General features: G+C 46.2%; 1 protein-coding gene across 2 annotated transcripts in view; it reads left to right on the top strand.

Annotated features, from left to right (window-relative positions):
* Positions 1 to 27,618, top strand: part of elp4 (elongator acetyltransferase complex subunit 4) — an 88,779-nt gene that overhangs the window by 24,364 nt on the left and 36,797 nt on the right. The window contains exons 6-9 of one of the 2 annotated variants that reach the window (XM_061222304.1): positions 3,599 to 3,683; positions 7,185 to 7,370; positions 14,270 to 14,378; positions 20,446 to 20,552. In XM_061222304.1, coding sequence (XP_061078288.1) covers positions 3,599 to 3,683; positions 7,185 to 7,370; positions 14,270 to 14,378; positions 20,446 to 20,552 — 487 coding nt within the window. The remainder of the gene's footprint in view (positions 1 to 3,598; positions 3,684 to 7,184; positions 7,371 to 14,269; positions 14,379 to 20,445; positions 20,553 to 27,618) is intronic. The other variant, XM_061222305.1, reaches the window with a different exon arrangement.

The following is a 27,618-nucleotide window of genomic DNA, read 5'->3' as shown; positions in this document are numbered from 1 at the left end:
ATTGTCTGAATTCCATAATTCTATCTATCCATCTTACTGCCTTCTCACTGCCTTGGCCCCAGCCATGGGCACTATCTTCATGGTTGGGCAGGAGCGGGGGGTCCCTTTGGGGGGGGTCCCTTTGGAGGGGGTCCCTTTGGGAGAGATTAACTTCACGCGTCCTGGGGCAGCTGCCTCAGAAGGCAGCTGTATACTCGTGCAGGAAGGCAATAGAAGCAGAAGACAGCTGCTATATTTCTAATTCATGAAAGATAACGGTCAACAGTTAGACCACTTCAGTACTTTCGGGTGACGTGCACCATCCTTCTCCTCTCATTAAAATTCATTGATGATGTGGGACATCGCTGTCTCCGGTTATTCTTCTGACCTCCAGGGTTTCTCCAGCTGGCATCTGCTAAATTTCAGACAACCGTAATATCCTTCAAAGTGGGAGCACATCAGCCAGACAAAATGACAGCTCATTGACTAGAAATGGATCATTTAGCTGTGGCCTCTTGCACATAGCGGGTGCCCCCATGTAGATTTCCTGACTATTAAATTGGGAGATTTTATGATAAGGTATAATTGGTATAAATTGCTCTCTAGGTGACATGGACCCTGTTGTTTAAATAGAGGCTGCTTTTGCAATGCAGACAGCGTCTTGCCAAGTGCTACTGTACCGCTGGTCTGGGGGTATAATCTTAATTAGCTCACACATTTGCTCTCGTGGATTATCACCTAGCTCTTGTCATTATCTGTATGAAATAAGCTCAGTGGGAAGACCATGATACAATTTATTAAACACAATGGCGACAGTGGGAAGTGTGTACTTCTCTCCCCAAACTGGAACACGAGGGCAGGGGGTGGATTGGGGGGGGGGAGGCTGCAAAGAAAAAAAAACATTTATTTTTTGTATTTTATTCAGGGCAAATGAATGGTGTTTAGCACAGCAGGGTGAGAGGGCAGTATTGTTTGGTGGAATCTGAATGCGTTTTGGTCTTAACGGGGTCATTCACACTCCAAGCTTGTGTCAGGGCCGATCAGTCAGAGGTGTATTTGTAAAACAAAATCCTTTTTTTGAGTGTTGAAGTAAGCTGTATTTGATGACAGCCAAAAAGTCTCACAAACTCACAGTACCACAAACGGGAAGATGGCAACGCACATAGTTTGGCATTCATGCAACCCGGGATTTTTAGCATCTTGTGAGTTGTGAAATTTGACAAGTATTCACTCCAAACAGGAAAAGGGCCTTTTTTCCCCATGTTGAAGGATGTATTTGACATTTAACAAATGTCACTTGTCAATGCAATTTAAAATCTTTTTATATGAAACTCAGGAATGCCCATGACTCATTATCGCATTCAGAATAAATTAATGATTGGGGTTTTTGTTATATTTATCTGTCCTGTGTTTCTGCATTAAACAAAGGCTCATAAGAATTATTATTATTATTTTATTTTTTTTACATAAATGTATGAATCCAATAGTATCACAAAATAAGGTTGCCTCATTGTAAATATGTGAATAAACAAATGTGTGAATGTTATTGGGAACCCACCAACAAATAAATAATCATTTTGTTGCACCGTAACAGTCAGCCCTGCATAAGGAGTTTGTTCTGACCCAAACATTTCAAATGTCACACGTGCCACATATGATTCAGCTGGTATTTACAAAAGCTTATTTTTTGTTCTTACTTTCCAAGAAAAACTGCTGGAGCCTGTGGTAGAGCAGTCAGGTCACTAAGAGAGGGATGGATGTCCACAACCGAAGAGAAGGTCTACAATGATTCAGCTGCTGGTAATGACACATAAGGAGGGAGATAGAAGGGGATGAGAGGAGGAGGAAGAGAGGAGGAGTAGGTAGATAGGTTGAGAGGGAGAGATGGAGAGAGGAAGAGAGGAGTAGGTAGATAGGTTGAGAGGGAGAGATGGAGAGAGGAAGAGAGGAGTAGGTGGATAGGTTGAGAGGGAGAGATGGAGAGAGGAAGAGAGGAGTAGGTGGATATGTTAAGAGGGGGATGGAGAGGGGGAAAGAAAGAGGGGAGCAGGGAGAAAGTGGGGGGAGAAAGTGAAGCAGGCGGTGAGGGTTTAAAACGCCTACCGTATGAGCTGTGTGTTTGCGCTGAAGGCCGTCATTAGTGCCGCGCTCCTGATCCGTGTTTTAATGCGGAGACGCCGTGTCGTTGTCATCCTTCGAGCCGCTTCATTAATCGCCCGTTTCCCGCCGGAATGAAGCCGCCGCGTCCTCAGCAGGTTCACGTCCCGCGCCGTCCTGCCACGGCCGCGGGAGCTGGCGTCTGTCTCCGCCCACGTCTCCACCTTTACATCGATTCCTCCGTTTGGCCTATCGATATTTTCCGTGAAACCTTGAGGTTGCTGAAGACGGCGTAGGCACTGCTCTCAGCGATGCCAAACACGGGAAAGTGCGTTGAAGCTCACTGCTGCTCTCCGTCTGTAGGTCACATTGTTTTGAGGTGTTATTTTGCAGAACAGGGTTGGTAAGTGTGCATTCTGGCCGTGTCATGTCACCTCTGGGTCTTTGGGTTGCAATTACGTTTTGTTCATGAAATTTCCCCTGAAGTGAATTTCACAATGGCCGGGTCTGGAATGCCAATAATAAACAAAACAAAGTCCATGTCATGTGCGTATTAATGCTAGGCAATTTTCCTGTTGATTGATGACTTTGCAAAGGGTGTTTCATATTGAGACAGCTAGCATACACCATCAGTAAGAATGCTAAGAACTGAAAGAGATGCCATTTATTCATGTAATAACGCCTCTTAAGTTTGCTTCAATATTAGCTGTGGTAAAAGAAAACTGTATCTGCCTAGCTGGCTTGGTATGATAATCTAGACATCATATAGCAGATATTCATGGGTGTTTCATGATTGTATTCAGTTAAACTGGGTGCTAATTGAATTACTTGCAGTTTTTGGGGTCCATTATCTCTGAATCTTTATTGTTTCTTCCTTTATTGCCATGTTACTAGGCAGCCATGGGTAGAGTGCTCCAATATACACTACAAAGCAAAGTTGAAATCAGAGAGAACTTTGTCTTTTTGCCCAAGACCAAGATATTAGGCCAAGACCCAGACTAAGACTGTCAGGGTCGAGACCAAGATCCAGACTAAAAACTCGGATTTGTGATCTAGAGACCATGACCAAGAGATCTAGACTCCCATCTGTGATGCACTCAGACACACACACACACACACACGTGCACACACACACACACACGTGCACACACGTATGGATTGGACATGGGTTGGCGTGGTCTGGAGACCAAGACCAAGAGATCCACACTCCCATCTTTGATGCACACAGACACATGTCATGCACACAGACAAATGTACATTTAATACATACTTAATTTAATTATTTGTCATGAATAAATAATTGCCATATTGAGACTTTCTCCACTGAGACTTCTGTCCGAGTCACTCTGATCTGAAAGGGTTCATACGCCATTGTCTCCCACAAGGAAATGGCTCTGCCCCCCAGAGCTCTATGGACGAAACCGTGTGATGTCATTGACGGTACTCTAGGTTCGGTTGCTCATCAGGGTAGTGCTGAGTTTCTGAAGGTCCACGTGAGCGCGCTCTTCTGTGTGTCCCACAGCCAGATGAACGAGGGGTACCGCGCCCTGCTCCGGTCCGTCCAGGGAGCGATCCACAGCCAGGGCTTCGATGGATCCACACCCCAGGTAGGTTCCACGGCTCTGCGCGCCCGCCCCCTTCCTCCAACCCCGCCCTCAGCCTCCACCGCCTCCTTAATCAGGCGCCTAATGTTGTTTTCACCGTGTCCTCCGGAGGCCGCCGGGAGCTCGCTGCCAACAAGTTGTTTCCAGGCACCTCTCGAGTCAACAGGGGAGAAGGAAACAGAGCGTTGGCAATACGTTCGCTCTCATTAAGCCGTCACCCCTGTGACTCCCCAAGCCTTCCTCCGCGTCCCTTTCTCATTGGACGAGCCCTGCGCTGCTACCCGCACCACGCTAGCCTGGTTCTGTAACGTGACCCGAGACATTAAATTACAGCGTGTCATTATTTGTTTGCGTGGAACCCAGCTTATGTGGCTCATGTTTGACAGATTAGCCTGTTTATTATACAGCTGGATGGAAGTGGGTAGCGCTGATTAGCAGCCCAGGGGCAGGGTTTAACCAGCCTGTGAGTTAAATGGAGCAGACGCCTCGCTTCACGCCCGGTGTGCTGTCCGCTGGGCGGCCCAAGCTCCAGCCGTACGTTCGACCCCCACCATGCCGACACCTCCTGACCAGTCATCTCTTTAGCCATTACTTTTTCAGCTTCCCTCCTGTCTGAATAACCGAAACCCGAAGTCATGTCTGCTCTCCTTTCAAACAGAAAGGAGTGTGCTATGTGGCCTTTCAGCACGCCGCCATCTTGTCTCAAGTCCATTTGTAAAACCAGCCCCTACTTTTCAGTGCTGTTGAGCAACCGCACAATGTTACTGATCTCTTTCTGCTTTAATGTTACTGGTCTCTTTCTGCTTTAAACATCTGCTGGAGATGGAGGATAGCGCTCGGTTTGAAGCGAAAGCACCAACGGAACCTCACAGCGGGATGGTCGGATGGTTTGCTCAAAGTTGTCTCTTGTGCATTTGGACTGTCACCTCCTCGTTCTCTGAAAATTCATATTTGTTCTTCCTCAGTAAGACATGTATCGGTAAGACAATATGTCCACTGAGTGTCACGCATTTGAAAAATATTATCCCTGCTAAATTCACAACTTGCTGAGCCTTGCCCTCAGACGCTACACCTTGACTTTCATCACTGTAGTTGAAAATCGATATGAGTGAGGGCTGCCTAAGCCTGTTCCTGGAGATCTACCATCCTGTATGTTTTCAACTCCAACCCAAAGCACAACGGATTCAACTCATTGGCAACTCAATAAGATCTCTAGCTGTTGAATGAGGTGTGCGGGGGATGGTAGATCTCCAGGAACAGGGTTGGGCAGCCCTGCTCCGAGTAGTGGTTCCGGTGACGGGGATGTACACACAAGAGGCAGGTCAAACCAGGCTCCACATAAGAAGGGTATCAGGGCCATCGCGATGGCATTGCAGACCTTAAATCTCAGTCAGACATTTGCCCTACCTTCCTGCCAGGGGAATACGTCTGTCTTTGGGTGATATAAGCGATGAAATGACTGTGGGACTGACTAAGCTGTGTGTTCCAGACGCACCTCTGAATGAAAATGTGTGGGAAAGTATAAATCCTCGTGTTCTTACCTGGTTGGTTCCATGTCCTGTCCTCTGTGTTCAGGGAGGGTTGCGGTGGGTGAAGTATTCAGACGGGGGGGGGCGGGGGGTTCGGGGTGGGCGCTGAGTAGACGTGTACGTCCTGCTGGGAGGACAGCCCTCTGGAGGGGTAAATTGGTCCCTGGCAGGCACCTCAACCCCCCCACCCCCCCTTTCTCCCCTGGGGTCACCATGGCAACAGGCATGTCATAACAGTTCCCACAGTGTCGCCGGTCCCGGAGAACTCCAACACGCTGACAGCTCTGCTCCGAGTGCCTGACTACAGTGCACACACACACACACACTGTACACACACACACACACACACACACACACACACATAGAGGGGCTGAGAGAAAGCTGAACAGCGACTCCTGGTCTCTGGGAACCAGTGAGCGAGGCCTGCCGTAGAGAAGTGATCCCTCAGAAAACAATGAGGTTTATTTGTGTAAGATGTCCCCGCTTGATGGGCAGAAACTGGCCCCATGTCTCCTGAGGGTAGGAAGACTTGGTAAGGGACAGCCATTGTTTAGTTCGCTGTATAGTTTCAAGCTCTTGCTGACAAGCCAAACTCCTATTGTGCTGGCAATGAGAATCTTACACGGTTTCGGCATTGCGCGTCTGAAGGGCAAGTTGGCTTTTGACATATTTAATAGTTGGCGTTTAGATAGGTTGTTCTGTGCCGAGCGATCAGAAAACATTTAGGCCTTCTTTCAATGTGAGATTAACATGGTACAGGACATCGCATGGACATCAGCTCAGTTCTGTAATAGCTTGCGAAGATATATAAGTGGTCTTTTGTTTTAGAAGTATCCAGTGGCACGTCGGTAAAGACCTTCAGCATAGATCACCCTCACAAATACGGATATAACCCTGCCTGGAGCAGGCGTAGAGAGCACCAAAGCTGGGGATAAACAAGGCTCAATCCTATCAAATTACTGCAACAGTGAGAGCATTTCACATGTTACCGCTCACTTGTGTGACCTGTGAAAGAAACAGCGTGTTGGGGCGGGATGCGGGCTTGGGAGGGTCGTGTTGGGGAGGGATGAGGGTTGGAGTGTTGTGTTGGGGAGGGATGAGGGGTGGGGGGGGTCATGTTGGGGACGGATGATGGGTGGGGGACAGGGCTTGTTGGGGAGGAATGCGGGGTGGGGGGGTCATGTTGGGGATTGATGAGGGGTGGGGGACAGGGCGTGTTGGGGAGGGATGCGGGGTCAGGGCGCCGGTTGGGGAGGGCTGCAGGGTGGGGGTCAGGGCGCCGGTTGGGGAGGGCAGCAGGGTGGGGGACAGGGCGTGTTGGGGAGGGATGTGGGGTGGGGGGGGTCGTGTTGGGGAGGGCTGCAGGGTGGGGGACAGGGCGTGTTGGGGAGGGATGTGGCGTGGGGGGGGTCGTGTTGGGGAAGGCTGCAGGGTGGGGGACAGGGCGTGTTGGGGAGGGATGTGGCGTGGGGGGGCATATTGGGGAGTGCTGGAGGAATTGATCTTTTCTGAGTGAGTGAGAACATCCTGCTGGGAGCGACCCCCCGCTCCCCGTTCCTTGGCCCGTTTCCTCGTCTTCAGAAAGAGCCAACGCTTAAGACCCACGCCAACTGCCTCACCCCCTGGGTTTGGCGTGCCAAAAAAGTACCCCTCTCCTTTTGTGAAGGCGGCGGACATTTTGAAAGGCGAGTCTAGACGGCTCCTCGCTGCCTCATTGTGGGCCTGTCCCGGGCGGCTCCGTGGCCCAACAATCGGGTCTCGGGGCTGAGGGGGCGTTCGCTGGGGCTTTTCCACAGAGATCATGCGAAGCCCCCATTGCTCGTCCTCGGGAGAACCCGAGAGCCCGTCTCAGAGAAGGGTCTGACTGCCAGCGGTTCCCGATCTCGGACAGCGGGCCGGAGCGGGGAGAGCGCGACCCCTCTGCGCGGGACAGCCGTGCCCGCTGGCTGACGCCAGTCCCCCGTCCCCTCCGCAGAAATCCAGGAACGTGCTGAGGATCGGGCTGCAGTCCCTCGGCTCCGCTCTGTGGGGGGACGATATCTGCTGCTCGGAGAGCCCGGGCCACGCCGCGGGCCTCACCACCTTCCTGTACGGCCTCCGTGCCCTGCTCCGCTCCTCGCTCTCCGTCGCCATGGTGACCGTGCCCGCGCACCTCGTGCAGGTAAGCCAGCTCCCGTACCGTGTTCTGTGTTCTCTTCTTGGATCTACAGAAGACAGATCCTTTGTGTATGTCGGACCTATGCAAGACCTTGGTCTGTGTGTATGTTGGACCTCCCCAAGACCAGTTTTGTGTGTATGTCGGACCTACACAAGAACAGTTCTGTGTGTATGTTGGACCTACACAAGACCAGGTCTGTGTGTATGTTGGTCCTCCACAAGACCAGGTCTGTGTGTATGTTGGTCCTCCACAAGACCAGTTCTGTGTGTATGTTGGACCTCCACAAGACCAGTTCTGTGGGTATGTTGGACCTACACAAGACCAGGTCTATGTGTATGTTGGTCCTCCACAAGACCAGTTCTGTGTGTATGTTGGACCTCCACAAGACCAGTTCTGTGGGTATGTTGGACCTACACAAGACCAGTTCTGTGTGTATGTTGGACCTACACAAGACCAGTTCTGTGTATATGTTGGACCTACACAAGACCAGGTCTGTGTGTATGTTGGACCTACAGCAGACAGCACCCAGCAGCGGTTCATGTGACTGTTTGTTCGGTTTCATTGTCTCAAAGCCATGAATGTCATGTTTCAGTTGAACTGTATTGCATCGGTGTGGATGGTTGTTTTTATAAATGGTTAGATTATATCAGCTTTTCCCACTCAAACATCTTTGTTAATCCTTGCTTGTTTAGCTTGTGTTTGTGTCTGTTTCTATTCTGTGTTGTGAGGATGTGTGGTGGATTTTGTGTTTTTGGTACTTATGCGTATTGTATGTGGTTTAGGATGGGTTGGGTGTGCATCAGATGCATATATTTATGTATTCACGTTTGTATTCATTGTGCTTATTTATGTATGTATATGTGCATGCATGTGTATTTTGTATCTGTGTGCATTGTGGCCTGTGTGCAGTGTGTGTGTGGGCTCTGTGTGTCTTTTCTGGGCATTGCAGTTGTGTGTGTGTGTGTGTGTGTGTGTGTGTGGAGTGTATTGTTTCTGTGTAAGTGTGTGTGTGTGTGTGTGTGTGTCGAGTATATTGTTTTTGTGTGGGTGTGGGAGAGTGTGGGGTATATTGTTTCTGTGTGTGTGTGTGTGTGTGTGTGTGTGTGTGTGTGTGTGTGTGTGTGTGTGTGTGTGTGAGAGAGAGTGTTGTTTCTGTGCGTGAGTGAGAGAGTGTGGGTTATATTGTTTCTGTGTGTGAGAGAGAGTGTGGGGTATATTATTTCTGTGTGTGTGTGTGAGAGAGAGTGTGGGGTATATTGTTTCTGTGTGTGTGTGTGTGAGAGAATGTGGGGTATATTGTTTCTGTGTGTGAGAGAGAGTGTGGGGTATATTGTTTCTGTGTGTTTGCGTGTGTGTGTGTGTGAGAGAGAGTGCGGGGTATATTGTTTCTGTGTGTGTGTGAGAGAATGTGGGGTATATTATTTCTGTGTGTGTGTGTGTGTGTGTGTGTGAGAGAGTGTGGGGTATATTGTTTCTGTGTGTGTGTGAGAGAGTGTGGGGTATATTGTTTCTGTGTGTGTGTGTGTGTGTGTGTGTGTGTGTGTGTGTGTGTGTGTGTGTGTGTGTGTGTGAGAGAGAGTGTGGGGTATATTGTTTCTGTGTGTGTGTGTGTGTGTGGGGTATATTGTTTCTGTGTGTGTGTGTGTGTGTGTGTGTGTGTGTGTGTGTGTGTGTGTGTGTGTGTGTGTGTGTGTGAGAGAGAGTGAGAGAGTGAGTGCACGTGCACAGTACTCATAATGTGGTAGTTATAGGAATTCCAGTGGGCATCTCATGAACCTTTTGCATAATATGAATACATTCTGGCGTGCAAAACTAATACGTAAAGTGTTTGCGTTTCATTTGATTTTAGCTATTGGCAGAGGTTATAGACTGCTCAGTTTATCCCGTATTCTTTCACAAGACTTGCGTGGTTTTAATCACAGTGATTCTGGTAGGCCTTTGCACATGGTATTAACTTCAAGCCTACTTTCACAAAACAGCAACATTTGTCCTAGAATCCATGTTTTCATCTGCACATATTACTGAAGCAATATTTTCATTTATTTGTTGCAAAAGTAAAAAAGAAATTCAATGGGTCTCTGAATAAAGTATGATATAAATGATAGTAGACTTTTACTCCTTGTCTTTTTTGTGTACTGGTGTATATTAATGATGCTATACTACCACTACTACTAGTACTTCATGTGTATTTTACTGGTTACTAGTACTAGATGTGATGCTTTAACTTGTGGAATAACCTATGCATTTGTAAGTCGCTTTGGATTAAAAGCGTCTGCCAAATGACTAAAATGTAAATGTAAATGTACTGTGCAAAGTCAGAGAGCCCTCTTTCTTTTATTTCCTTTCCAGTGAAAGCCGTTAAGAGCAACTTATTTGTTTTTCAGTGTCAGAAAATTATGCAACAAACACATATTTAACACAAAATTACACAGAAACCTGCAAAACTGTATACAGTATCAAATCTTTCAATATTTAGTGTGTCCACCCTTTATTACAGCTTCTATTCTTTCTGGGAGACTTGCTCTTGTTTTGAGAAACCTGGTTCTTTTAAACATCTCCAAATGGTTCCAAAGTTGGTTGCATTTTCTCCTTCTCCCGAGCGAAGTAATCCTGACCACATTCAATGATGTTGAGGTCTGGACTCTGGGGTGGTCAGTCCATTGTTGTGAGAACACCAGCAGCTTGGTCTTCTTAGCAGTGTGCTCATTATCTGGCTGTAGAATGAATTTGCCCCCATTGTCCAGAGGGTATCGCATGATATGCGATAAAGAAGATTTATTTCCGTCATGGTTTTTGACAGCTACACATCCTTTCAGACCCAGAGCATCGACTGTCTTCTCACAGTGTAAGAATTTACAGAAATACTTGATGATATCTTTCGATGTGAAGCAAGAATCAAACTTTTTTGTTTTGTTTAAAAAGATACAATTTTTAAGGACTGTCTACCAGTTCTTGCACGGTTGTTCGCAGAGTCAAATACTCTCTGCATCTTGCAATCATTTTTTGAACTCCAGTTTTGCTAACTCTTATTTTTTCACCTATTTTCCTTTGACTTTAACTATCTTCATACAGTTTCATTATCTTTATTTTCAATCATTTATCTCATCAGAGATAGCATCTTTAGCCGTTTTAGATGCACATAACGATAACATCCGCAAGGCAGCTAAGTGTGTTTGGATAGTTGTTTGAATGTTAGATTCACATTTGAAGGCAAAGGGTTCTAACTGAGTATCACTGACATTTTTTGGTGCCTGCTTTTGGGAGGCACCAAACAGTTGTAACTTCTGTTTAATGATTGAAATGATGGAAGACTTAAACGTACTATAGGTAATTTCGGACTTCTAACAGTCAAGAGAGGAACAAACACCCTCAAACCAGAACACTGTTTATCCCTCCCCCTTCTCTGTGAACGTGCTCACATTGAAACACCATTGGCTGTGGCAATTAGAACCAATTTTCAACCAATGAGCTTGAATTATTGTGCAGCTATACAATGTTTTGGTACAAATTGTCGGTTCGTCAAATGTATATTCTGAAACCCGAATTTAAGGACTGTAAATACAGGCAGAGGGTGAGTCAACATGTCAGTCAGCCTTTTTCAATGATAGGAAGGGATTGACAATGGTCTTGTAACAATGTTTTAACACAAAAGTCTTACCTATTTAATGTCGTAGTGGGGTACACAAAAAAAGGATTGGACAAATACTGATATATTTCATATTATATGTATTTGAGACTTTTCTTTAATTGTCTGTTAAATACTGTGCAACCCATAAGTATTTGGACAGTGACACTTTTGTTGTTTTCGCTCTGTACTCCAGCGAACAAACAGTTGAAATATAATAACCTAATTAGTTAAAGTGCAGACTTTAATTTGAGGGTTTTTACATCCATATACGCGTGTATGCTGTGTGCGTGCATGTCATGGTCATGTGTGTATGCTGTGTGCATGTTTGTGTGTTCTGTAGATGTCATGGTCCCACATGTATGCTGTGTGTGTGCTGTGTGCGTGTGTGCGTTAGCAGCTCCCAGGGTGTGCCCAGTCTGGGCTGAGTGTAGAGGTTGGGGTTTTTGTAGAACTGGAGTCATCTGGTCAGGCATATGGAGGCTTTGGCTGCAGGCAGGCAGGCAGACAGACAGACAGACAGACAGACAGCCAGACAGGCAGGCAGACAAACAGACAGACAGGAAGGAAGACAAGCAGGCGGGTAGGCGGGCAGACGGACAGACAGACAGACAGACAGACAGACAGACAGACAGACCTGTGTCCAAACATGGGCACACGTGCTCCACAGGCAGCAGGGAGGGTACCCCCTTACCCCCCTCAATGTGAGTGGTACCAGGGTGCTGCTGACACCAGATGCCTGTTTACGCCTAGTAACACCAACACTAACGCTTTCTCCCATAATAAGCCCTGGTAATTACTAAAACCTTAATCTCAACCCAGCCTCATGGGGCGAACAGACCGTGCCCAATTGTCAGTGAGAATGTGTTTTTACGTGGCTTAATAATAATAATAATAATAGTGTGCTTTTATGTGGCTTAATAATAATAATAATAATAATAATGATAATATCAAGAAGAAGAAGAAGAAGAATGTGGTTTTATGTGGCTTACTTCCTTCAGAAGAATGTTCATTTGAAATGTGAGGCCTAAATGACACAGCTGAGTGCTTCTCCTTTGTTTTGAATGGGCCCGGGCGACCCACGGTGCGGTGGCACGCCGTGACCAAACTTATCGTTTAATAATAACTGGCCCACGAAGGAGAGGGCCGCACGTCCGTCAGAGCAGCTGCTCTGAGTCCACCCCAGTAACCCGGCAACAGACCAACAGACGCCCGCTCACCTTGGAACACAGACGCCATCTTCCAGTCTAAAACTAGCTAGTGTATAACTTGTAACCTACCACTTGTGGCCTGGGACTTGTCACAAATGAAAGAAGGCTCAGCAGCGGGACTGTGTGTTACTCATTTTGTGGTTTTGCATTGATTTTGAGCTGATTCAGCGAATTTGACTTTTTGGATTGGTTTTCTCTGAATTTGAAGTCTGTGTTCTAGAAGTTGCTTTCAGTTACGAGTCCTGATTGTTACATCAGCATCCAGGTATTCAGGACATTCTCTGCACATATTTGTGATTTTTCACCTTAAAGGTTCACTCAGTAATTTTGGTGGCTAAATGCTAATTGCTTCCAACTATCAGATAGAGTGCAGTGGGCTAAGCAAAGATGCCAGTGCAAGACTACTAGTACCATGATCCACTGAGCGCTTCAGTTGCTATCGATGTAATTTTTGTCAAAAATAACCCAAAATTACTGAGTGGGCCTTTAACTCTTTGAAGAGTAGGCTTTTTTAAAATTTTCTTTTTCCCCAAAATTCCAAGTCTGTTCTGGAACACAGTTGTTAGCGTTAGATTGTCAGTTCATTTAGGAACGTTCTGACCTGGTATTATTTGTGATCCTTAAAGGGTTAAATGTGAACTCGGAGTCACCCGGCAGAGTGCAGGGATCACTTCATGGAAGTTTGCCATCAATTATTCATGCTGGATTTCTCTGGCTAATACAGTCTATTAAAACACCAAAAACAACCCTTTGAACCTTTCCACCTCTGCGTTCGACATCATCACAGCCTCTGAGAGACACGCGCTCGGTGTGCTTTTAACCAGCGTTAGCTCCGCTTCTCTCCAACGACTCTCCCTCTGCTGGCTTTCGCCGTGGCCTGGGAGGGTCTCCTCTTCCCCCGCGGGCCGGTGTTTGTTTACATATCCTTTCGCCGTGGCTCGCACGCTTCTGCGAGGACAAGGCCGTCACTTCGCCCGAAAAAAAAAAAACCCCGTCCCAGGATCGCCGAAGTAGGACACGCAAAAAAGGCTCGGGTATGAAAATTGCATTAGGCCGGTGCCGCAAACTCAGAAACGGGGGGATGGGGAGGGTGTGTGAAATATTGACGAGGCGCGGGATGAATTATGCAGGCCGGCCCAGTCGTGCGGAACGGCTCCCCCCGTCCCGCCACATCCCCACCTGCCCCGGCCCCGTCTCCTCCCCGGCCTGTCCCTCCATCTGGACCCGAATCCGCCCGGGTGCTCCAACAGGACGCGGGATTAGACTAAGCTCATTTAAACCTTTTTGGCCTGCCGCTTTGCAGAACAAGTGGCTTTTTACAGCACCGCTGTGAGCGGGATCTGGACGTCATATGTCCCGACTTTTACCCACCCCCCCCCCCAGCGGCGTGCTGCAGAATCGCCGTGTGATTTTAGGGAGCGCGCCGTTGTCTGTCATTAGCTAGCTGTTGAAGAGTTCTGCTGTTTTTAATGAATCGTTTTAAGGTTCATTTCTGGATATCCACGCATCAAGCTTGGAGAAATTAGTATTGAGGCTTTGTTTTTTTTGGGTTTTTTTGGTTTTCTTTTAAGAGGTTTTAAAGCAAATTTGTTTTCATTAGGCTTGACTGAAGTGCCGTGCCAACCCTGTCAGTCCCTCATGAAGGGGAAACAAACCTGTCCTGATCGTTTCACGCATCAGGTCTCGAGATGTTTTCTGTTGGGTAAACACTATAATTGGAAATCAGCGTTTGTGAGTGTGTGTGTGTGTGTGTATGTGTGTTTGTTTGTGTGTGTGTGCGTGTGTGTTGCACCAGTCCTGCTCCAGCTTAAACCGCGTTTGTGTAAATCAGTGTTTTGCCAAAATGTGCTTTTAGATAAATGACAGGGATCTCCCTCTCTCTCCCTGTCTCTCTCCCTCTCTCCCTCCCTCCCTCTCTCTCTTTCTCTCTCCCTCCCGCTCTCTGCTGCCACCCCTCCCCTTAATGATAATGATGACCTCATTTTGTTTTCTGGCCGATGGCTTGGCGCGGGCTCTTGTGATGACCTGCGCGGCCTGTAAGCCCGGCTCCCTCCCGTGTTTTACAGAGCCGGGCGATCATGGAGCGTGTCACCAAGCTGTGCGATACAGCCATCGCTCTTGAATCATTCAGAGGCTTGGATACGGAGGCCAACCCGCTCTACAAGGACTATCATGGTATATCTGCCCTCGCTTTCCTGTCATACACACACACGCACACAGACACACTCACTTAGACGTACACACACGCACATACACACACACACATACACACACACACACAAACACACTCGCATTGACGCACACACACACACACAGGCACACTCACTTAGACGTACACACATGCACATACACACACACGCACACGCACACACTCACTTAGACGTACACATACACACACACAAACACACGCGCATAGACGCACACACACACACACAGACACACTCACTTAGACGTACACACATGCACATACACACACACGTACACAAACACACGCACACTCACTTAGACGTACACACATGCACATACACACACACACACACACACATACACACACACGCACACACACACTCACTTAGACGTACACACACACACACTCACTTAGACGGACACACACACACAGACACACACACACATACTCATACACACACTCGCATAGACGTACACACATACACATACACACGCACACACACACTCACTTAGACGTACACACACACACATACACACAGACACACTCACTTAGACGTACACACATGCACATACACACACACACGTACACAAACACACGCACACACACACACACTCACTTAGACGTACACACATACACACACACACGCGCACACACACACGTAGACATGCTCGCCCACATACATACAGACACACTCTCATAGACGCGCGCACACATACACACACTCACATACGCACACATACACACACTCACATACACACACACACGCACACATACAGACAGACTCACATAGACACACACACACACACAGACACATAGAGACATACTCACATAGACGCACTCACATTCTGAGTTTACTATAGACCAGACCAGCAACGCGTCACCGCCTTAGCCACGCCCCTTCAGGCATCACTCAGTGGGAACAGGGTATTTGACCTAAATTAGCTTTATCTATTCACTGCAATATATGATCATTTTTTATTATATTTCTGACAAACTGAAGGTTTTTTGAGTATCTCCATACTAAGTTGACTTTTTTTTTTCTTTTTCTTTTATTTAATATGAGTAGTTTTTTTAGAACAAGAGCTTTGTTTGACACCAGCCATGACATTATATACAAGACATGGAGCTAGCTAGCTAGCTAACGTTTCTTGAAACTGATGCTCAGGCAATCTATCATTTACATTTTAGTAATTTGGCAGACGCTTTTAATCCAAAGCGAATTACAAGTGCATTGGTTCTTCTACAAGCTAAAGCAAATGCATAACTACTAAAATACACATGAATGGCCGGTAAAATACACATGAAGGGCTGATATATCCACCTACAGAAATTGTAGACAGGACACGGAGCTAGCGAGCTTTTCAACTAGTGGTTGCGCTAGTCGCGCATTTTATACTAATCACTTGAATTCTGATAAAAACACATTTCTAGCTATAATATGGCAACTCGCAGTAATAACGCAATAAATGTCGTTCATAATTTTATTATGACACGTGTAACAAAAGCAGGGTTTGCAGGATGAAATAAAAATACAAAAAATGTTTGGCATTCTGAAACCCCTTTACTTGTGTGGAGTAAGCGAGGTGATATGCGTTTCGAATCTTGTTTTGAATTCATTCAAATTCAGTGCTTTCTCTTTGAATTTAGGCTACCAATGGCTCTGTAAATACTATGATCAACAAACAACACAAATATGGACTCTGATTATTTTGTTTTGTTTCAAGTCCGGTTCATTGGCCGTGGTAATCTTAAAAAAAAAAGAATGAATATCGGTGTTTATAGAATGCAATGTTTTTCCCCTGGGTTTTGGGTGTTTTTCTGTGTAAATGCAGCATATTGCTTTAAGGGATCACTTTGCTGATATGACCTGTAGTATAAACGGTGTTTTTAGAAAGAGATGTTGTGTGAGGGGAGAATGAAGAGGGCGTGTGAAAAGACAGTCCAGTCGTCATCTGGTCATTACTGGACGTTAGAAAGTACAATTAATGTGGTCAATTTGATCACTCGTTCACGGTTAAAGTCACAAAAAAAAAAAACTGAATTCAAAAAGGCACACCCACACGTTTATACACATGTACACAGACAGACGTAAACACAGACACTCAGATGCACACATTCAGCTCTGTCAAAGGTCATTCAGGGTGTTGCAGGTTTTACCTGAGGACAGTTTCCCATCTTCAGAGACTTTTTTGAAAAAGCACACACACACATGTACGCACCCACACGCACACACCCTCCACAGAATCACACGCACACACACACACACACACAGATGGACAGACTCACACGCATACACATGTGTACACACATGTATGCACCCATTTACACACACGTCGACCAGCACACACACACACACACACACACACACACACACACTGTGCACAGGGATATCCCAGGCCCTAATCTCAGGGTTGTCTTTTTAATAAATATATTTGGTATCTGAAATTCTTCTCTTAGCAACTCCCGTCTCCTACTCCTCTCCACCTCCCCCACCCAACCCCCTCCCCCCACCCCTCCTCCCCTCTCCCTCCCCTCAGCCATTCAGGAGAGGAGAGGTCACTCTCTCAAACAAAAAAGTGCATTAGTCCTGAGAAAGGAACATGGCAGCTCCCTGCGTGCTGTCAGGACAGATTAGTGTGACACGACTCAATCAGTCGTGCGGCTCAGCAGACAGCCCCGGGCCCCTCGGCCCCGGGCCCCTCAGCCCCGGCCCTCAGGAGAACCAGTGTTTTTACCCTTTACGCCGGGAGATCGTGAATAAAAATGCCATCACAATGTTCGCTAACACTTTACAATGAGGTTACGTCGTGGCATAAACTCTTGTAGCTGTTAACTACCTAACAACTGCGTGGTCCATCTGTCCAGCTTTATTCATGTCTTTGTACATCATTCAGCTTACCAACTACATTGCTTAATGCCAATTCATATTGGATACTATGTTTTGCTAATGTGTGAAATATTTATGTAAGTAGTGAATTATGAGACCTTTAAAAATGTCATAAATATTATAATCACACACATACATACAGACACACACACTCTCATAGACACACGTGATATTATGTTTCGGGCAATTAGATAGGATTTTGATATTGTATATTCAGAGTACTTTTAGGGTGTCTGTCATTTTGATCTATGAAGAACAGCCCTGCATTTCTGTTTTGCTGTGTTAGGATGTGAAAGCTTTGGAGCTCAGTATCTACTACTCCGAATGCAGACAGAACCTTATAATTCAGAGGTCATGATTAGTTAGTAGTAAACAAATACATTAACTAATGAAAAGTTAATTTCATGCTTTGCACGTCAATTAATTCACGTTAACAACTACAGTAGTTAATGTCAATTCAAATAGTAATGAAAAAAACACATTTAAAACAACCATGGTTGACCAAAGTGCTGTACAAAACCAGGCAATAAAATTAAAGATTAAAATGAAATAAAATGAAATAAAATGAAATAAAATGAAATAAATGTACATTATCTTGATTTCCCATTTATGTCTGACATAAAGGCCTCACTAAAAAGGTGGTTTTTTAACAAGGATTTAAAAACAGATTTAATATGTGGCGGTAGGCTGTTCCACAACTTGGGGCCAGCTACCTCAAAGGCCCGGTCACCCCTCCTAGCTCTCCTCGACATAGGGACATCCAAAAGTTGCTGATTGCATGATCTAAGTGATCTAGCCGGGGTATACATATTGAGGAGTTCAGACAAGTACGTAGGTGCTAGACCATTCATTGCCTTAAAAACAAATAATACAATTTAAAAATTTATCCTGTAACGGACAGGAAGCCAATGTAGGGATGACAGTGCTGGTGTAGCTCACAAATATATTAACTAATGAAAATGTTTTTACGTTAATTAAGCATTAAATGAATGTACAAATACTAGTTCCTGTACCGTATTGTAGCAACTGACCGGATGTCCTTTACTGCATGCCACAATAACTGAATTAATTGAAAGTCACGGAATTAGAAGAACCTACTCTTCAAATCAACTGCTCAACCTCAATAATGCGTGGAACAGAAATGAGTGCTGGGGATGTTGCAGGGTGTGCTGTTTAAGATCGCTGAGTTCTCCCCCACCCCACCACACATAAAGGTCTCTGTAAGCAGGAGAAGAGTATCCTTAGCCGAAGATCATTTTCTCCTCTCCTTTAGTTGAATTCCCCTTGTTTTTCTCTCCGGGTAAGATTTTTTGAGGTTTTGCAGAGTAATGGAAAGGCCATAATGAAAGGCTGTGCGTGTGTGTGTGCCAGAATATATAAATATATCAGACAATATGAATATATATTACACATCAGAATTATAAAATATGTATTAGTAGTCCTACCTCATCCAGCAGTCTATATCCTAAATTAAACATTTCACTGCATCAGTCCATTCTTTTCCCACACGTTTGTGACGAGTAATTAAAGATGACTTGCAGAGTAAGCCATGTTTGCCGGTGTCGGATGGAGGGGTGAAGAAGGTGATGCAAGTAAGCAAATTAGATGTCCCTTTAAAAAGCGCTTTTTTTTATGAAACTTAAAAATCTACATTTTTTATGAAAGCCCTTCAAAATCAATTATTTTTTTCTTTGCATGCATGCAAAACACAACTATACACACATTACTTTTTTACAGTACAAATGTCTGTTTCCCACTTTTGTTGTAAGCTTGAATCCTTTTGCTGGAAAGAACCCCACTCCACACACATCCTGTCCTGTTTGTGCAAAAGCTAGCATTGGCTTAGCTTCACTACAGTCAAAAGCTAGTTACCCCAGCTAACTCAAAACGCGATGCTAACATTGGCTTAGCTTCACTGCAATCAGATGCTAGTTACCCCAGCTAACTCAAAACCCCATGCTAGCATTGGCTTAGCTTCAATACAGTCAGATGCTAGTTACCCCGGCTAATGCAAAACCCCATGCTAGCATTGGCTTAGCTTCACTGCAATCAGAAGCTAGCTACCCCAGCTAGTACTGCAAAACCCCATGCTAGCATTGGCTTAGCTTCACTGTAATCAGAAGCTAGTAACCCCTGCTAACGCAAAACCTTCTCACAATGTTGCCTGTAGCGTAGTGGTTAAGGTAAAAGACTGGGACACGCAAGGTCGGTGGTTCTAATCCCGGTGTAGCCACAATACAATCCGCACAGCCGTTGGGCCCTTGAGCAGGGCCCTTAACCCTGCATTGCTCCAGGGAAGGATTGTCTCCTGCTTAGTCTAATCAACAGTACGTCGCTCTGGATAAAAGCGTCTGCCAAATGCCAATAATGTAATCTGGCAGGGGTGAAGTTTTCAAGGGCAGAGCCACAGCACAGGAACCCCGTCTGTACAGAAACGACACTCTGAAACAGGGATTAGGGACTCTGCGTGGTTTATCGGAGAGGGGGGTGGAGATGTATTTGATATTGGTGACATTTTAAAGTGATACACACGAGAAAGTGCTGTGCGGCCTCAGTGTACAGTGTGTGTGATAGGGACCCAGCTCTCAGCATGAACAGCTCTGTGTAATGGGCACCCCCCCTCTCTCTCTCTCCCTTTTTCTCTCCTTCCCCCTGTCCTCCCTCTCTTTCTCTCAGTGTCCCAGTTCTGCCTGCTCGTCCTCTGTGCTCTCTGCTCTCTCTGTTGTGGTCCCGGCAGTGTGCGCTCGTGTGTGTGTGTGTGTGTGTGTCTGTATGTGTTTGTGTGTGTGTGAGTGTGTGTGTGTGTGTGCAGTTACGGCAGTGTCCGCGTACTGTAAATACCAGGGATAACCCCACCCCCCCCACGCAAACCCACACACCAAAAACGTGTAGCGGGATCTCCCAAACCAACGCAATTAGCCATTCCTTCCGACTAGAATTGTTGTTTATCCTGTTCTGCTTCATTACTTGGGCATAATCACAACCTTTGCTTCACTGCTTCAAGTGTTCAACTAACAAAAGGTTAGCAAGAGGAGCGGATAGTTTGGTGTGGGTTTGGGAGGGTGGGAGTAATTCATTGTGTACACCCTAAAGTCAAGTTTACTGGTCTGGTCCTTCCAGCAGCACTTGCTCAGCCCTAATTCCTGATTTTTTTCCGTCTGTTGAAGGCCTTCTCCAGGTGAAACAGATCCCTCATCTGAACTGCCTGGTGTGCGAAGTACCCGACTCAAAGGACCTGGCTTTCAAACTGAAGAGGAAACAGTTCACCATCGAGGTAAGCGACCGCAGATCTCCCAAAACACGTTCACCCGCTGAAAACGCACAGGCCGCGACGGTTTGGCTCGGCAGGACCGAGGACGTTTAATTTGGGTTTTCCGTTGCGTTCAGCCTCTCGGTTGCGTCTCTCTGAGGGCGGGAGCCAGATCCGGCCAGCTGTTGTGACAGTGTTAAGCGGTAATGGTGATGCATTGGATCTCAGATTTATTTAACTTGCCGTGCAGGCGTTTGGCCCTTTCACCCATTGGGTGCTAATTAAAACCTGAGAGATATTGATTGGGTGTTGCCTTAACCACGGTAACACTTTTCACACATACTTTGAAAGCAGCGGTGCTTGTGCGCAAAAAAACTTTTCTGAGTTGAGTCTTGTGTGTGATTTCAGGTCTTCGCAGTAGTGGCTAGAAAGCTAGAACATGGGCGTATTGGTTAAATTAAAGAAACTGAAAGTTGCAAAGCTCTCGGATTCTCTCCAAAGCATCCTGGTCCTGCGGAGGTCTTGTCAACAGACTGCGCCATTGTGTCCTTTTTTTCCCCCCCTTCTCCGTGTAGGTAAGCCTTCTTTTATCGTAGCATTAAAGTCTTAAAATAGTGTTTAAGCTCGTGTGGGTGGCCATTAATAATTTAAAGAGACGTGTCTTTTGTGCGTCTGGTGGAATGCCGGCCCATTCCGGATCTTTCCCCGTCCCTCCGGTGAGCCGCCCAACGCCACGCGGGCTTCGATTAATCGCCGCGCTCCGCCCGGGCGGAAGAGAGAGACGCGGGGCCACACAGCCCCTCTGTGATTGGACCAGCCTGTTCTCGACAGCCTACGCCGGGCTTATACCGCAAGACAAGTGGCTTTCATTGACACGCCATTTTTTTTGTTTCTTCTTCTTTCGCTTGATCTCTCTTGGAGCGTAAGCAATTTATGCGGGTTTGTCCGACGTGAGAATACCCGCCAGTGCATTAGCATGCTTTCCCCCTCTGTCATGTGCGAGCGGTGGATCTGGGCTGGCACTGCTTTGGTGTTTGGGATGTCACCCTCAAGTGACCAGGCGGCCCCCTGCCTGACCCGCTGGCCTCTTTAGAGGAGTGCTGATTAGGCAACTTAGGTGTCCCTTCAGTGTCCCCCACAGAACCTCCCCTCCTACTCAAACATACACAAACACACACACACACACACACACACACTGCAGTCACATACAAACACACACACACACACACACACACACACACACACTGCAGTCACATACCAACACACACCCTCTCACACACACACACACACACACACACACTGCAGTCACATACAAACATACACACACACACACACACACTGCAGTCACATACCGACACACACACTCACACACACTGCAGTCACACATACACTGCATTCACATACACTCACACACACACACACACACACACACACACACACACACACTGCACTCACACACGCCCACACACACACACACACACTGCAGTCACATACATACTCACACACGCCCACACACACACACACTGCACTCACATACACACACACACGCACACACACACACACACACACACTGCACTCACATACATACACACACACACACTGCACTCGCATTCACACACACACACACACTACGCTCTCACACACACAGCACACACACACTTGCCCTCTTCTCTGAAACAATAAATCAACAAGGGCCCTATCCAGTGACAAATTAAGGCCCCATCCTCCCAGTTAATGGTGCCATATTGGCCCCTCATTACCTTATCACAAGGAGGGCTGTTAATGGTTCGTCGGTAGCCCCATTGTTAGCGGAGGGTCATCCTGCGTGCAGGGGCCGAGGGCCCTCCTGCTCCCCCCTCCCCCAGCGCTCGCCCCCTAATGGCCACTTAACAGCAGATTTATAAGGTCTGTAAAAATCAAGGTGCTTATTCACAACGGCCTTTTAATTACGGCTGCCTCAGGCCTGCCAGAGAGAGAGCGGCCAGCAGTTCATCACCAGTCTTTAAGAGTGCACTGCGTTGCAGTAGACAGTGCCCTGTCTTTAAGAGTGCACTGCGTTGCAGTAGACTCAGTCCCGGTCTGTAAGGGTGCACTATGTTGCAGTAGAGAGTGCCCTGTCTGTAAGGGTGCACTATGTTGCAGTAGAGAGTGCCCTGTCTGTAAGGGTGCACTATGTTGCAGTAGAGAGTGCCCTGTCTGTAAGGGTGCACTATGTTGCAGTAGACTTAGTGCCTGGTCTTTTGTTTTATGTTCTTTTTAGTGTTCCATTTTTTGTTTGTTTTGTAGTCTTGTACCCACTCTCAAAGGGATATTTAAAAAATATGTTTTTTTCTCTTTAAACATCATATTTCTGGAATTGGTATGTCTGTGATGCTGACGGTTTTTACATTTAGTTCTGCTATCTTCTTTCTCCCTTTCTTCTCTCCTGTAATGGACTGCAGAGAATTAGAGCGATTGTTTCACTCCTGAGAGAATGAGAGTAATTGTTTCACTCCTCTGGGAGAATAAGAGCGATTGTTTCACTCCACTGGGAGAATGAGAAATAGTTTCACTCCTCTGGGAGAATGAGAAATAGTTTCACTCCTCTGGGAGAATGAGAAATAGTTTCACTCCTCTGGGAGAATGAGAAATAGTTTCACTCCTCTGGGAGAATGAGAAATAGTTTCACTCCTCTGGGAGAATGAGAGCGATTGTTCACTCCTCTGGGAGAATGAGAGTGATTGTTTCACTCCTAGGAGAATGAGAGCAATTGTTTCAACTTTGAATAGTTTTGCATAAGCATATTACTCAAAGGATTTGGACATCTTATTTTTGTACCTTATTTTTACCTAAAAACTCAATAAGGTTCAGCAAGCACCTCATTGCTCATAAGGAAACCCCCCCCCATCACGCAGATATATCACATCACCGGAAATAGTTTGCAGAAAGCTCTGTTTGCCCCACTAATGCAGCTAGCAGGTTAACAACTAAGCTAGCTTGCTATCACCGTTTGCTCCACTAATGCAGCTAGCAGGCTAACAGCTAAGCTAGCTTGCTATCACCATTTGCTGCACTAATGCATCCAGCAGGTTAAAAGCTAAGCCAGCTTGCTGAGCAGCATTTGTTCTGCTCATGCATGTAGCAGGTAACGGTGATGCTGGTGATGGGGAGACTTGTTCCCTCTCTGCCTCTCCTCTGGAGACTACAGAGTGACACTGGTCAGATCATTCCTGGTTACTCAGGAGTTTATTCCGCCGGAGGGCTCATTGGGGCCCTTGAATCCTCCTGAGCATCAGAGAGATTATTATTAGTTGTTATTTGGGCTCCATAATTGCCAAGTTGCTGTTTTCCACCACCCACATGTTTCATTTGCCTCAGTGTTTATCCTTACTATTACCTTTTTTCTGTGTTATTCAGAAAATTCTCACTCTACACACTATTTTCCAGGTTAAATGCTCACTTCCTATGAACTTCCTGCTACTCCCTGTCAAACATTCTCTAGGTTAAATGCCTACTTCCTGTAAACTTACTGTTATTTCCTGTAACATTTTCAAAATGTTTCACAAAATGAAGGAAACCCCACCTGCCCTTGGCCTGAGATTACCCTGCGCAGTTCAGAGTATCTGTGGCAGACCCATGGTGGGCACCTCATTATGACAGATGAATTGACTCCTGTGGCTGTTTTTTATTTTTTGTTTTCCCTGTGGTTGTTTTTCATTTTTTCCCCCTTTTTTAAGTGAATCTTTCTTGTTGTACTGGGTGCGATTGTTATGCTAATTACATTTGTTGACAGTAGTATGAACGTAAGGACGTAAGGTGGATCCACGTTATTGAGTGTCGGTATTGAAAGATTCCTGAATCAAAATGGTCTTTCTGCATCACTGGGCAGCCATTTTTTATCTCTTGGCATGTGCTTGATATATACAAACGTTCAGACATACAGACACCAAGTCATGTTTTTTTATCTTTCGCTGCTTCTACCAAGCACCCTTCATACCTCTAGAAGGGTTTTCTCGCAATATATAGCAAATAAGTTATAAAAAGTCCACCTAATCCCATTTCTTTTAAACTTAGGCAACCTAATTAGAAGGAGATAGAAAAGCCACCCCATTTGACTAAATTATTGTCCTGAATCTGCACCAATAGGTTATAATCCGCAATTGGGCCAATTAGCGAGGGTTGTAGCTGGCTATCTGGAGGCAGGCGCCCTGATTAAACCCGACACTGGTCCAGTTCCCACTGCTCCAGTGCCAGGTATGATGGTCAGACTTCAAAGACTCGGAGGCATAAGCTGGCCAGACTTGAAGGCCAACTTTGGCCCAGCTGCTAATCTCCCAGCAGCCTGTTGCACAGAACCGGCTCACGCCACGCGGTCATGTGGTGTCCGGCTGTGGGCGGAGTCACGCCGAGCGCCTCTCTTTCTCATCATCGACCGAAAGATGGCCACATGGCCAGAGGCATGTAAAAAACTTCTGAGATCAGTAAGCCGCTGTAGGTTCAGTAAGTGTGACAATGAATTCTAATTTTCCGTTTTATTCATGTTAATTTCCCCCTTTGTTGCCAGAAGGGTTATGCTACTGTTACTGTAAATATGTGATTATGCTAATGTTACCAAAAAGGTTATGTTAATGTTATTGTAATGTTACCGGAAATGTTATGCTAATATTAATGGAAACGTTTCGCTAATGTTTCAGTTGCCCATGTTTATGTACGGGGCACTAGGCAGTGTTTACACTGTACCTGCTGTCTTCCAGCCTGCAGGGCTCCCCCTCAGCGAAACCACAGGCCCTGTGTGTGTCCGTCCGTCTGTCTGTCTGAGTGTGTGCATGAGTGTGAGTGTGTTTGTGCTTGTGCCTCCTCTCATTTAAGTGGCCTTTCCCAGTCCTTTCCAGTGGTTCATGGGTGGATAGCCTCTAAAGAAGAAATACATCTTAAACCAATATTCAAAATGAAAACAAAGTAACCACACTCTTACTCATACACGAAGAAGAGTGCCTTGATTGTCTTTTTTTTTTTTGCTATCAACCAATAGGAGCCTCTTCTATAGATCACTGAACTTCTCCGTTATGGCACCCTGCCAGCGCTCCTTCTTTTACTTATCTCGTTCCCCTGCTACACTCATAGCATTGGGATTGCATACACCATTCCCTTCACTGGAGTCTGCTGGGCCATTGCGATTGCATACGCCATTCACTCCTGGGAGAATGAGAGCGATTGTTTCAGTCCTCTGGGAGAATGAGTTTTCTTCATATGGTATAATATACATTTTTAAATGCTTAGATTTTTTTTTCTTAATAAACATATGTACAACATGAGCAATTGGATGGGGGAAAGATGAACTCCACTCGGATGTCAGCCAACTCCGCTAGTTAATGCCAGCTACGTAGCTCCTGTTGGATGTCAGCCAACTCTGCTAGTTAATGCTAGCTACATAGCTCCTTTTGGATATCAGCCAACTCTGCTAGTTAATGCTAGCTACATAGCTCCTTTTGGATGTCAGCCAACTCTGCTAGTTAATGCTAGCTACATAGCTCCTTTTGGATGTCAGCCAACTCTGCTAGTTAATGCCAGCTACATAGCTCCTGTCCAATGTCAGCCAACTCAGCTAGTTAATGCTAGCTACGTAGCTCCTGTCCGATGTCAGCCTACTCTGCTAGTTAATTCCAGCTACGTAGCTCCTGTTAGATGTCAGCCAAGTCAGCTAATTAATGCTAGCTACGTAGCTCCTCTCCAATGTCAGCCAACTCTGCTAGTTAATGCTAGCTACATAGCTCCTTTTGGATGTCAGTCAACGCCACAAGTTAATGCTAGCTACATAGCTCCTTTTGGATGTCAGCCAACTCTGCTAGTTAATGCTAGCGACATAGCTAGACATTTTTTGTGTGCAGATATTTGGACTGGTTTTCATATCCTGCCAGAATAGCAGGTGTAGGGTAAGAAATGCACTTCAGGTAACTCCAAAGCTACTTGTACAGCCACACACATAGAGTTGCTCATGAAAAAAAACTAATAACATCATCTGTTATGCCATCTTGTGACAGCTGTTATATCATGTGTATGACAGTGTTATGTCAGCTTCATAGCGAGGGGTTTAAGTCGCTCCACTCCATGGCCAGGCCAAGCACCTTTGTAAGTTTACAGTTGGTGCAATAAGGTATCTCTGAGTTCAACCGCTGGATGACGAGCAGTCATTGCCAAGAATGCCTGGGGGACAGAATTAACCCCCATTTGGGCAGGTAGAGGGGTCAGGCTAAAAACTATGGTCCCTGTCCTGTCTATCGCATTTCAAAGACGCTCACCTGCATCACCTGGACTGGGTCAAGAATGCCAAAGGCATGCAATTATAAACTGTACTGGGGCGTTGGGGTCAAAGCGTTAATACCAAGAAGGGGAGATCCAGACTTTGGGGGATCTCCCCTTCTTGGTTGCATGTTTCAGGAGCGCAGTTGTAGCATTGCCACAAGCGAGCTGTCAGTTTAAGTGCCTGGGAACGTTTCCACCTATTGCGTCACCTGGCTCTTTGTGCCTGAATTTTCAAAGTGGAGCCTGCTTGCCTGCCAGTCCTAGAAGTTGGCTATACTGCCCTATTTCCCTTGAAGAGAGGTTAGTGCCGCAGTTGTTTGTGTGCCACCTTGGTAGGAAAGCCAACGTCTCCATTTCTGACTCCCCCGTTCATTTCTGGGGAATGCCCCTCTCTTCCTTTGCACCGTTCTGCTTCTTTTAGAAGTAAGCGTAAACTTGTAGTACATTCTCGCTGCAACCTCCTTTCTCGCCCTCTCCCCCAAGCCGACGTGTGTGTGTGTGTGTGTGTGTGCGTGTGCATACGTGTGTATGTGTGCACGTGCATGTGTGTGTGCGCATACGTGTGTGCGTGTGCGCATGTGCGTGTGCGCTTGTGTGTATGTATGTGAGCATGTGTGTATGCATGTGTGTGTGTATCCGCGTGCATGTGGGTATGTGTATTCATACACACACACACACACACAGTAGCTGCCTCAAGCATCTCAAGCAACAGTGTCCAGATCAGCTTGCCAGAGTTCACAGCGGTCCAAGGTCACAACCAACCGCAAAGTTTGCAGGGGCCTTTAAAGGTCCCTGTTTAAGTATTCCA

Source organism: Conger conger, chromosome 15 (genome assembly GCF_963514075.1).
Source record: "Conger conger chromosome 15, fConCon1.1, whole genome shotgun sequence".
Taxonomy (NCBI): Eukaryota; Metazoa; Chordata; class Actinopteri; order Anguilliformes; family Congridae; genus Conger; species Conger conger.
Note: the sequence above shows the minus strand (reverse complement) of the source record. Positions and strands in the feature narration are given on the sequence as shown.